The 13,370-nt window shown below is 38.6% G+C and overlaps 1 protein-coding gene across 1 annotated transcript in view; it reads left to right on the top strand.

Moving 5' to 3' along the window:
* The window catches only part of LOC124266257 (phosphatidylinositol 5-phosphate 4-kinase type-2 alpha-like), a 55,604-nt gene extending 48,514 nt beyond the window's left edge, over positions 1 to 7,090 (top strand). The window contains 8 exon segments of the mRNA XM_046701071.1: positions 3,775 to 3,813; positions 4,513 to 4,626; positions 5,797 to 5,913; positions 5,916 to 6,002; positions 6,004 to 6,070; positions 6,802 to 6,845; positions 6,847 to 6,891; positions 6,893 to 7,090. Of these exon segments, the coding sequence (XP_046557027.1) occupies positions 3,775 to 3,813; positions 4,513 to 4,626; positions 5,797 to 5,913; positions 5,916 to 6,002; positions 6,004 to 6,070; positions 6,802 to 6,845; positions 6,847 to 6,891; positions 6,893 to 7,090 (711 nt within the window).
* Positions 7,091 to 13,370: the final 6,280 nt, after the last annotated feature.

The following is a 13,370-nucleotide window of genomic DNA, read 5'->3' as shown; positions in this document are numbered from 1 at the left end:
ACTGACACTTTCATCCATACAGAGTTTGAATAAAGAGTGAGTGTTTGTGTATTAATATTTACATTTTATGTATTTATACAATATCAGAAACATGATACTATTCAGTCTGTTGAAATGGGGTGTGTGTCATCAAATCAGTTGTGTGAATATATTGCATATATCAGTGTCAGGAAGAATGATAGAAGTATTGAAGAGCCTCCAGGGGACCTTGAGATTTGATACTATTGTATTGGGTTATGACAAGGACTCCTTGACTTCCAGGTAGTTAGGGTGGTGGAATTGGGTTTAACGTCGTGCTTGAGAATATTTCGCTCATAAGACGTGCATGCGTGTGTATGTGTATGTGCAGCTGCTTGTACTAGCCCAGACTGAAGCTGGTTTTATGGTGCTAGCCCACGGTGATACCATGCCGCAGTGAAGCATGAATAGCCCACTCAGACACATTATACTGACACTGAGCTGACCAGTCCTTGATGTACCCATTAATGCCGAGTGCCAGGCAGGGACCAACAAGTACCATATTTTAACGTCTTTTGGTATGACGCGGTCGGGGATCAAACCCGCGACCTTCCGCGCCTCGGTGCGGGCCTAGCTCACTACACCCGCGGTGCGGTCTAGGTAGTTAGGGGCACAGGTGGTCAAGCAGCAGTGGTACTGTATTCTCTATACAGGGCTGAAATCCAGAGACCAATCCTTGTATCCTCTTGTCTTGGTTCACCTGGGGCGGTGGGGTAGCCTGTTGGTTAAAGCGTTTGCTCATCACACCAAAGACAGGGGTTCGATTCCCCACATGTGTACAATGTGTGAAGCCTATTTCTTGTGTCCCTTGCCGTGATAGTGCTGAAATATTGCTAAAAGTGTTGTAAAACTAAACTCACTCACTAACTAACTCTTAGTTCACCCTGATAGTGGTTGTTGATATGTCAGCACTTTATAATGAGTAAAGTAATAAAACTTTTCAACACTGTAATATGTTTTGTCACTGCTGATCAAATGTCTTTGTTTCCAGTACATCAGAGGTCCATTATATAGATAAACAGATCATATATATCGATATCAATAATATCAGGCTAAATTTGTCAATTCTCTTTAACATTTTGTCTTTTTATATGTATCAATTATCCTCTTGAGTGTCTCAAAGAAGTTGATATGTCAATAAATCATTGATCTGGAGATGAAGAAATTGATTAATCATAAAGTAGTAGGCTACTAAGTAGGCAAGTAATGATCTGTTGAACTATCGTGAATAGTTGTGTACTGTAAGATAGTACCATATCAATAGGAATTAATAAATGCCAATAGCTTCATTGAAAGGATGCATAACAATCGTGTCAATGGTTGCAATAAGTGAATAACTTATAAATAGAATTTTGTGAATTTCCAAATGGCCTTGGGGACGATAGGCAGGATGTCAACAACTTCAGATTACAGCTACTTCCATCTGGTTCCAAGAAGCAACAGGGATGAACATTTCAAACTTGCCAAGATTGACAGCAATACTGTATCCTGTTATGTTGATTAATACAATTGTTAAAGGTCACATGCAACCAAAAATCAAACATAATTAAAACACAATTACAGTGGAAACCGCCTAAGTAAGGAGCAAAGCAACTAAACAGACCTGATAAGTAAACACTTTTCTTTGGTCCCGGCAAATTTCTTCATGAATTATCACTATTAGAGTCTGGTTAACTAAACTCGGATAAGTAAACAATACCGCTTAACTAAACGTCTCTCACGGTCCCTGGAAGTAAATTACTTAACAAAAGATACTGGATAACTAAATTAGCGATCACCACATAATCCAACATGAGGGGCAGTCGTGTCAGTCTCCAGTCAAACAAACATCCTACTTACAGCTCGCTGGCGTCAAGCAGTTGACAATACACTGACAACTGGAGGCCAGCCCTGATAAGTTGTTCATTGTTACATGTGGATACATATACATGCATATGGTAGTCATTTGCAGGTTTTTATAAGTTTGGATAAGTAAAATACCTGATAAGTAAACAATTTTGGCGAGTCCCTTGAAATTTTACTTATCAGGTTTCCACTGTATCACTTATTCATGACATATAATATACATTGCTGGTTATGAAAAAACATATAAACAAAATTATAAAGCGTACAATCGCAAAATCAAAGTGCAATATTATTGTACCGGTTTTACTTCCCAAGAAGCGAAGAAGCGGGATACCGAACCCAGTCAGGAAGGTGGGTGTGCACTCAAGTGTAACGACTGGTTCATTAGCAGATGCTCTCACGGCTCATTGTGTGTGTGTATATAGAGATGTTGGGTTTTGTAAATACATGCTCATTGTTTGTGTATAACATTTTACAATCAACAGACATCATAACATGTCATGTGTTCAAGTATCACACCTGCCTGTCTGTGTAATTACATAATGTGACAGAGACCGAACTTCGGGCCATAAATCAATGCATTTTGTTTATGGTGTATAGCCTGATTGGTGTTAAGTTCAAATTGCATGTGGTCAGTGATAGCAGCTGTGTATTGAATATTGTCATTAGCAGACAGGCAGGCAGACACACAGGTGTCAATAAAACAAGACATTGAGTTTTGTCTGTGACAGCGACACATCTATATCACAGTTAGAAATTCTGTCAGCTAAATAATGACATTGCTTTTAAGTATCGAACTGAGAAAGTGACTCGGGTAAGAAGAGCGTGTGGTGAAATAGACAAATGAAATTATATAAACAGTTAATTTACTGTCATAACATATAAAAAGCTTCGCCTGTGAGATATCAACAAAACATTAGAAAAATAGCTCACACCAAAGCCTTCACCGAGTATTCACCAGACAACCCGCTTCCAAGCTGCGCGAACCTATTTCACTGCGCACCTGCTATGAGCGCAGCCCAGCTGTTGAAACCAGTTTTCCCCCGAAAAGTCGGGAAACTTAGTGAATTGTTTGAACTCCGATTTCGCGTTTTTTTTCATCGCGTTATTTTTCAACTTAATAAGTTGAATTTGCATTTTTGATGATTTTTTACGGTAAGTCCATACCGAAAGGTATCAGAATCTGCAAAGTTGTGTTTTACGTTGCATGTGACCTTTAAGGTTTAATTACTTTAAAGTTGATTTACTTCTGTTAGGATACTATTTCAATAGTCAGTGTTCACGAATGGTGTTTCAAAGTAACAGGACATTGGGTCCTGTAAGTTTAAGATGTCTGTCTGACCCATTGAAAATTCACAGGACCCATGGAATAAAATTAAACACACATTTCAGATTTAATATTTCTTATAATTGGCTTTGAAATTATTAACAAACAGAAGAAAAGTTAAGATAAAATAAACAGCAAACAAGTGTCACATGTCACATATAACAACTTCAGTCAAAGTCATTGTGAAATATACAGTCGGACACTGGGGCGGTGGGTTGTAGACTTCTATCGGACCATTGGCGAATCTGCCGGATTTGTCAGAGGGCCAGACACTATTCGCGAACACTGAATAGTGTGGGCTACTATTGCCATACAGAGTTGTCTACCTGGGTTTGAATCCTCACCTACTGCAACTTATTCTGAAAACATCCTGGTGAGCCGGCCCAATTTATTACATGGACATAGGCAGAAACTAAAGAGAGGGAGTAACACGACCAGAGTCACAATATGAAGATCCTATGATAGATTAACACCCACCCTTATCTACCTGCATCCACTCCACTCCACTCCACTCGATAAAGGTTATACTCAGTGTATGTTGCTTTGTTGTTTAACAATGCATTTTATTGTTTCATCTGTTTCAGGGTTCTACAGTTGACAGACAAGCAAGTGACAAAGAAAGGGTATGTCATCTTGAAAAGTCCATTCCAGGGCGATCTAGGGTGTTGGGGTAGCCTAGTGGTTAAGCATTTGCTCATCATGCTGAAGACCCTGGGTTTGATTAATCACATGGGTGTGAAACTAAACTCACTCAGTTGTACCTGAGCTTTATTCTACATAAAACTGACACACAGAATATATTACACATTAGTATTGAAGCCCCCTCACTTCGTTGTCATCATGAGAGAGAATAGTGTCACTAGTCGACCTGAATGTTACAGATATGTGTGCGTGCGTGCAAGAGAGAGAGAGAGAGCACAAAGAAAATATGCTGGCCGTAAGAGGTGACTTAACCGGCCAAGTGGTCAGGCTTGACTGACACTGAAGAAAAGGGGGTTGCTCCCTCCTGCCTTGTCATTGTACCCTGATTGCATGGATCTTTGCTTACAATATCTATCACTGGATTGTCAGGTCCAGATTTATCTGCAGGCCACCATCATTCAACTTGAATTTTGCTGATGTGACAATAAACATGTGCACATACTGTCGAAGTATTTCAATAAATTCACTAGTGTTGTCATATGTAATTGACTGTCTATAAGATGTATGTGTGCCCTCAGTTCTAAAACATATTATCTTCCAGTCATACAGATGTTAACATTATATTCAAATTTGGACACATTTTTATCCATGATTTGATGGTGGTTGTTTATGTTCTACAGCAAAAGAGTCTGCCAACGTTAAAAGATGTGGACTTTGTGAATGATGGCGTCACAATTCAAGTTGGACAAGAAGCCAAGGATAAACTCATGCCGACATTAACAAAAGGCGTTGAGGTATTGATACACAGTTGCTCAGATGTGATGACTTATCATAGTATTCCCAACATGTTTGTGCTTGACCATCATGTATTCTGTGGGGAGTCTGAAATCTTTGAAAAACAATCTTCAAGGATGCTTATGATGATGTATGTTCCGTAATATACACTTCGTAACTTTGATTAAGTGGATAAAGGGAAGTCGCGAAATTCATATTATTTTAAATGCATGATTTCATTTTGTATCTCACTGATTATTTTATTCATTGATTCAACAAATTGAAAATGCCTAATATTCCACTCGTGAATGACACATTTGTTTTACGGAAGCCATTTGCTATCATCACCCATTAGGTATTGCCCACAAAATGTGGCGTAACCTTGTTTAGTGCATTACGTAGTCGGTTACTTTATACCACTATATGCGACAAAACACTGCAGTAAGTATTGACACCAAGGAAAGCAGACAGCGAAGTCACGAGAAGGTTGGGGCTAGCGGTATCTTTTACTTGAAATTTACATTAAAAATAAAATTTGGTAATGGTGGTATTAGTGATCTGGTGCTATTTATCTCAATGCTGGACAATTATATTTAGTGTACTTGCGTGTAATGCAGAGATTCAGAACTTTTTTATCAGCGAGGCGTGGCATTGTATGTACATCAAAAGTACCGCTTCGTGACGTCAGTCGAGACTTAATTTACAAGCTAGCACAATAATATCCGCGATCCACGAATCAAGGTTATCCACGAATTTAGGTTACGGTTCTGTATGTCTTGTGGATCTTTTGAGAATCTTCTTCATATTTTACTGAGAAGATAATTTTGTCTTGTCTGATGCTGGAACTTATTTGACCTTGAGTCGGCCGGTATAGTGGAAAAATGATCAGGGCAAGTGATTTTACATGTGCCACTGTACCGGAGTACACTAGCAGCTTTAAAGTTATTTCCATCCCTGAATACCCCAGAGCATCCTATGCTGCCATTGATTGCTGTCATCGTCTAATGGTAGCTCCATCCAACTGAGATGACTGTAGGTACTAGTCACCTATCTACATATAAAGTATATGTAAAATAAGATTTGTGTCACTGACTCTTTCACCAGGCAGCTTAGTTGGGTAGAAATGAATATTTCATACCTGTTTTCATTTTCCTAGTTGTTAAAGTACAGTTTGAAATCTACTTTTTCAGTTCTTGGCAAGCTTGCACCTAATGGACTACAGTCTCATTGTGGGCATCCGCGACCCTGAGAAAGGTGATTCAGATCAGACCGACTTGCCAGCCCCTGGCGATGGGGAGGGGGGGCAGGCGAGGAGGAAGAGAATGGGTTGGAGGAGGAGATGACTGATGGGTATGGAGCCGTCCCACCCACGGACAGCCCCAACCTGCCACACCCACCCCTTCACAGGAGAGCTGGACTCCAAGCTGGAGCAGTATGCAATTAAAGTAGTGAAAGTAAGTTTTAGTTTGAGGAATCCCAGGGGGGACTGGTTTAGAACTTCTACAAACACTGGTGACCCATGAAAATCCAGGTTACAATTGGTCTTCAACCCATACCTGTCTTAAAATGACGTCTGGCGGGATTAGGTGGAGAGACTTTCTGAAGTGGTTAACACATGTCATTGTATCCTAATTGCGTAGATTGATGCTTATGCTGTTGATCACTGGAATGTCTGGTCAGACTTCGATTATTTACAGATGCCATATAGCTGGAATATTGCTGAGTGTGGCATTAAACAACAAACAAACAAACACTGGCCTGTTGTTGCAGTATTTAAGGAGGGATGACAGTCTGTGCCAACACCAGTCTGTTCAATTTGACTCTCAGCATTAATTTTAGTATGATTTGTGGTTACTATGTGGACTACCAGACCAAAACAATTTTGATGGATTTGGGCTTTCCACAAGTGGATGAACTCAGAGACTGGGATCACATCCAGGATGGTGAGTGAGTTTACTTTAACCCAACACTCAGCAATATTCCAGCTATAGGCCAGCAGTCTGTATATTGGATAGAGTGGTCAGACCTAACGGCTGGGCAGATTTTGTCCTGTTGATCGCTGCTCTCCTTGTAAGTCACCACTTCCACCACCACCACATAGCCTGGATATTGTGTTAAGCAACAAACAATGTCATTTCGCCTGAATTCCTCCGATAGCAATTTCAGCTCTCATACGCCATCATCTTCCATTCCAGATCAAGAAATCTATTTCATGGCCCTCATTGATGTCCTGACAAAATCACGGTATGAAGAAGCGGACTGCACAGGCTGCCAAGACAGTCAAGCCGCGGGGCAGGGGCAGAAATATCCGCGGTCAGGCCTGACCAGTATGCCAAAGATTTCTGGAATTCATCTCAAGAGTATCGAGTAAGCACAAGCCTACAAGGTGCACAGTGCACAGCCTCGTCCCAGGGAAGAGTCCTTTTGACTGTAGTACTGCAGATGAACTTACTGTGTAAAGGGTCCAACTGTCCTCTAGGTTGATACCTGTGTATGCATGGTCACCATGAAGGTGTCATATGGATTGAGAGTGTATGGACTTACGGTCTCAGTAGCAGTTATTTCAGTATGTGATATTCTGTTTTCTAAGGTTTTTCATTTTGTGATTATTTAGGTCACATGTTGGTGGAAAGACTTCTTCAGGGACTGGATTTTTTTAAAGTATGAACATTACTTCCTTTGTCATTTGATCTTTGAATTCTTTTAAAACCAGATTCATTTTAGAGTATTCCCCTTTTTATCCTTGCCATTGTGGTGGTTGACTCCGTGAGAGAAGCAACACACAGTATCTTCCATGTTCATGTTGTGTGCATTTATGTATTTCAAAACCAACACTCTCATTTCACATGGAATCTTCCTGAATGTAGACGCAAGTACAATATCGTAGTGCCATTTTAAAACTTTCGCATTGCCTTTTAGGTATTTCTGTTTCACCTCCCAAATAATGAATCAGATATCCAAGAACTAGTTATTTCTAATATCTGTCTGTTTTCACCTCTCAGTTTTCATAGGGTTCAGAAATTGTAATATTTTCATTTTTTACATTTTTTTCGTCGTTTTAAAAATGAAATTATTCTGCACAAATGTGCAATGAAAATGGTGATTGTGTTTTGTTTTTCAATGTAATGACTGTTATACTGTTAAAACAAACTGATGAAGTTCCTATACATCTTAGACTATGTAATGGTAATGGTTATACAGCTCATGGGTGACAAAACAAACATGAAGTTCCTGTTCACGCTATCTTAGACTATGTAAAGGTAATGGTTATACAGTTCATAAGGTGACTTACATTCAGAAACTCTTTACATTTTGTGTTCGGTACAACTTGATTATGTTTTGTTGTATGGGACCTTGTCCCGAAAGAGCCATGAGGGTGTTCTGCGCTCTGTTCAAAATGGTTATGACAATGGTTTAGATCTGGACCTCCTGCAGAATCACCATGTTTAGAGTTGGCCTTGATTTGTAATGCACTGAATGTCACCAGTGTGCTGGATCTGTCATGGAGGTTGTATGTGGGAAGGTTTATCCTAAATACTCCTGATGAAGAAGATGTGCAGTTGCCCTGTCTATCATTTTGCAGAGGAATCATGATTCACAAGGTAGAAATGAACCTGGAGAGACCAGGAGAATGTTATTCAGTATATTCAGTAGATGAGATCTACAGCGTATCATGTCAGTACTACCCACACTTCTTCCACTTCTGTAAAAGCCATCCTTAATGACACATACACAAGATAAGTTGCCTGTCTAGTAGTACTAGTCACAAGGGCTTTTTCTGTTAAATGTTATATTCATGAGCATAACGTCAGATACCATTGATACAATGGGTTCCTTCCCTTGATAGTTTGCTAGAGTTCTCAAAAAATCAAACTGTGATGAAAGAGTTGTTGTCCTGACAAACACTTTCTACATAATCACAAGTTTGGATGACCCTTGAAAATTATCAACAGAATAGAACCTGTATATTTCATTTCATTCTTCATAATTTTTTTTATCATATATGCCAAAACACATTCAATGGAGATGCGTAATTCCTTTTCTCATTTTTTTCTATGATGTTTGTTGACAAAGTCTATTCTTGTCAGTGCTTGTGCTTGAAATTTTGTCATCCTTTTTGTCATGAAAACTGTCTTGTAACCTCACTTCACACACAATACGATTGTGGTTACCACTGTTTCAGTCTTAGGTAGACAGATGATATGACCTTTGCAGGAGTATTATTCTTTGTTCTTCTTTCCTTTCTGTTCATGCACTTGGCTAAGTCTATAACCTTTGATAGACAATGTGCTCGTATCGATCCCATACACTTGGAGGCATCAGGTCAAAGGGAGATAACTCTGTGAAAGACTACATAATAATTGTAACAAAGGCTCAAATGAAGAAAGTGAGAAAATTCAAAGATGTCTTTATTGTGCAACATTGCAATATCTTTGAATTTCTTCAGTTTATGGATTCTCAGTGTATTAATAAACATGTTTTACCAATGTGCTACTGTGAAGCTTGCATTCCTGTCAACACAGGTGAACTGGGGATGGAACTCAATTAGTTCTTGGATTATTAAAGGTGAAATCCAAAACCATATTTCAGAGAAGTCTTCTGAGATCTCTGCCATTCTCTACTAAATGGCAGGGGCACAATTAAAGTCTTCATCAATAAACAACCTGCCAGAATGTGTATCTATGTTACTGATAATCATTATATGAGCTGATGGGCACCAGATTATGTAACAACTTCATTAAGTTGAGGGAATGCAACCTGAGTTTGCTTCCTTTGAATTATTCTCACACAAATTTACACTTATCTGGTTACAGCATTCACTGTGTATGTGAGTTTCATTCCCCATGGATTTATTTGTTGATTGCTGGTGTTACCTGGCATGATGTTGGTGGAATACAGCTAAAAGTGGTAAAACAATATTAACTCATGTCTGGAAGCTAATATGTGTGCATAAACACATCTTGTGAAATTGGAGTATCAATTTGTGTGATGGCCAGCTTTACCTTTTTATTATGATCAACTTTTTATTTAATGGTTTAATTAATGGTAGAATTTGGGAAGGGGGCTGCATACTTACTTTATGACCAGGGTTAGTAGGAAAAAACATACCTCAACTTCGATTTATGTCATGTGATGATACAGGTTCTGGAAGACATTAGATAGTGCTCACTGGCGACCTTGATCCAGGTTTGAAGGTACAGAACACATGTAGTGAACTGCTTGGATTGCTCAATGGATTCCCTACTTACCTATACAATCATGTATCGTGTCTGTTTAGTTCATTATTACACACTATGAATGTGAGTATATCACAGGATCATGAGAAATTCTTGTATTCACATTTCCTGAACAAATTGGTTGAGTTTGTAATGGCCAGAGAGATCAAAATGTTTCACAGAGACTTCAGGTTTTTCAGTGAATCATGAAAGCGGTCTTCACTGTGAATCAGGTATTTGAATGAAATTTGTGACAGTTCTCTAGACTTGCTTCATGATCATAATTTGACCTGCAGGTTGTCAACTTGTATTTTTATAGACCATCAGGTACTTCTGTCAGCTTCATCCTTCAAGCCCAATCAGATCACTTCACACACCTTCAACATTTTGATGCAAAGCCCATTTCTGGTGTCCCCGCTATGATATTGCTGGAATATTGCTAAAAGCAGTGTGAAAGTAAACTCACTCCTCACTCAGCATTTGGATGTCACTGAGGTCATTCCAACAGGTTACTGACAAACATTGGCTGGAAATGTGGTTGTGTGTTGGACTCATGGTATACTTTTAAGCCTTGTTCTATCTTCTGGAGAATGTTGGAATGGGAAATAGCTTTGGACATAATTCTACATTACTACTCCACTAGCCTGAAACTTTTACTGATGATACTTGATTCAGACTTTCCAACAAAGTGACATCCAATTGCTGAGTGAGTGGGTGAGTTTACTCGCTTGCCCGCTTTTAGCAATATTCAAGCAATATCATTAGCAGGGGACACCAGAAATGGGCTTTGCATCAAAATGTTGAAGGTGGTGTGAAGTATCTGATTGGGCTTGAAGGATGAAGCTGACAAAAGTACCTGATGGTCTATAAAATACAAGTTGACAACCTGCAGGTCAAATTATGATCATGAAGCAAGTCTAGGAGAACTGTCACAAATTTCATTCAAATACCTGATTCATAGTGAAGACCGTTTCTCATGATTCACTGAAAAAACTGAAGTCTCTGTGAAACATTTTGATCTCTGGCCATTACAAACTCAACCAATTTGTTCAGAAATGTGAATACAAGAATTTCCGCGATCCTGTGATATACTCACATTCATAGTGTGTAATAATGAACTAAACAGAACCGCGATACATGATTGTATAGGTAAGTAGGGAATCCATTGAGCAATCCAAGCAGTTCACTACATGTGTTCTGTACCTTCAAACCTGGATCGAAGAAGGTCGTCAGTGAGCACTATCTAATGTCTTCAGAACCTGTATCATCACATGACATAAATCGAGTTGAGGTATGTTTTTTCCTACTAACCCTGGTCATAAAGTAAGTATGCAGCCCCTTCCCAAATTCTACCATTAATTAAACCATTAAATAAAAGTTGATCATAATAAAAGGTAAAGCTGGCCATCACAAATTGATACTTCAATTTCACAAGATGTGTTTATGCACACATATTAGCTTCAGACATGAGTTAATATTGTTTTACGCCACTTTAGCTGTATTCCACCAACATCATGCCGGGTAACACCAGCAATCAACAAATAAATCCATGGGGGAATGAAACTCACATACACAGTGAATGCTGTAACCAGATAAGTGTAAATTTGTGTGAGAAATAATTCAAAGGAAGCAAACTCAGGTTGCACCTCAACTTAATGAAGTTGTTACATAATCTGGTGCCCATCAGCTCATATAATGATTATCAGTTAACATAGATACACATTCTGGCAGGTTGTTTATTGATGAAGACTTTTAATTGTGCCCTGCCATTTAGTAGAGAATGGCAGAGATCTCAGAAGACTTCTCTGAAATATGGTTTTGTATTTCACCTTTAATAATCCAAGAACTAATTGAGTTCCATCCCCAGTTCACCTGTGTTGACAGGAATGCAAACTTCACAGTAGCACATTGGTAAAACATGTTTATTAATACACTGAGAATCCATAAACTGAAGAAATTCAAAGATATTGCAATGTTGCACAATAAAGACATCTTTGAATTTTCTCACTTTCTTCATTTGAGCCTTTGTTACAATTATTATGTAGTCTTTCACAGAGTTATCTCCCTTTGACCTGAGTGCCTCCAAGTGTATGGGATGCGTCTGCAGGCACATTGTCTATCAAAGGTTATAGACTTAGCCAAGTGCATGAACAGAAAGGAAAAGAAGAACAAAGAATAATACTCCTGCAAAGATCATATCATCTGTCTACCTAAGACTGAAACAGTGGTAACCACAATCGTATTGTGTGTGAAGTGAGGTTACAAGACAGTTTTCATGACAAAAGGATGACAAAATTTCAAGCACAAGCACTGACAAGAATAGACTTTGTCAGCAAGCATCATAGAAAAAATGAGAAAAGGAATTACATCTCCATTGAATGTGTTTTGGCATATATGATAAAAAAAACTATGAAGAATGAAATATGAAATATACAGGTTCTATTCTGTTGATAATTTTCAAGGGTCATCCAAACTTGTGATTATGTAGAAAGTGTTTGTCAGGACAACAACACTTTCATCACAGCTTGATTTTTGTAGAACTCTAGCAAACTATCAAGGGAAGGAACCCATTGTATCAATGGTATCTGACGTTATGCTCATGAATATAACATTTAACAGAAAAAAAAGCCCTTGTGACTAGTACTACTAGACAGGCAACTTATCTTGTGTATGTGTCATTAAGGATGGCGACAGAAGTGGAAGAAGTGTGGGTAGTACTGGACATGATACGTTGTAGATCTCATCTACTGAATATACTGAATAACATTCTCCTGGGTCTTCTCCAGGTTCATTTCTACCTTGTGAATCATGATTCCTCTGCAAAATGATAGACAGGGCAACTGCACATCTTCTTCATCAGGAGTATTTAGGATAAACCTTCCCACATACAACCTCCATGACAGATCCAGCACACTGGTGACATTCAGTGCATTACAAATCAAGGGCCAACTCTAAACATGGTGATTCTGCAGGAGGTCCAGATCTAAACCATTGTCATAACCATTTTGAACAGAGCGCAGAACACCCTCATGGCTCTTTCGGGACAAGGTCCCATACAACAAAACATAATCAAGTTGTACCGAACACAAAATGTCAAGAGTTTCTGAATATAAGTCACCTTATGAGCTGTATAACCATTACCTTTACATAGTCTAAGATAGCGTAACAGGAACTTCATGTTTGTTTTGTCACCTTATGAACTGTATAACCATTACCATTACATAGTCTAAGATAGCGTAACAGGAACTTCATGTTTGTTTTGTGATTGTAGTTATCCATGTGTAACATCAGATAACAGTCACGTGAAAAACAAAACACAATCAGTTTTCATTGCACATTTGCAGAATAATTTCATTTTTAAAACGAGAAAAAATGTAAAAAATGAAAATATTACAATTTCTGAACCCTATGAAAACTGAGAGGTGAAAACAGACAGATATTAGAAATAACTAGTTCTTGGATATCTGATTCATTATTTGGGAGGTGAAACAGAAATACCTAAAAGGCAATGCGACAGTTTTAAAATGGCACTACGATATTGTACTTGC

This window comes from Haliotis rubra, unplaced genomic scaffold (assembly GCF_003918875.1).
Source record: "Haliotis rubra isolate DU_JTF1 unplaced genomic scaffold, ASM391887v1 Scf1241, whole genome shotgun sequence".
NCBI classification, from domain to species: domain Eukaryota; kingdom Metazoa; phylum Mollusca; class Gastropoda; order Lepetellida; family Haliotidae; genus Haliotis; species Haliotis rubra.
The sequence above is the reverse complement of the archived record's forward strand: the minus strand, read 5'-3'. Positions and strand labels throughout refer to the sequence as shown.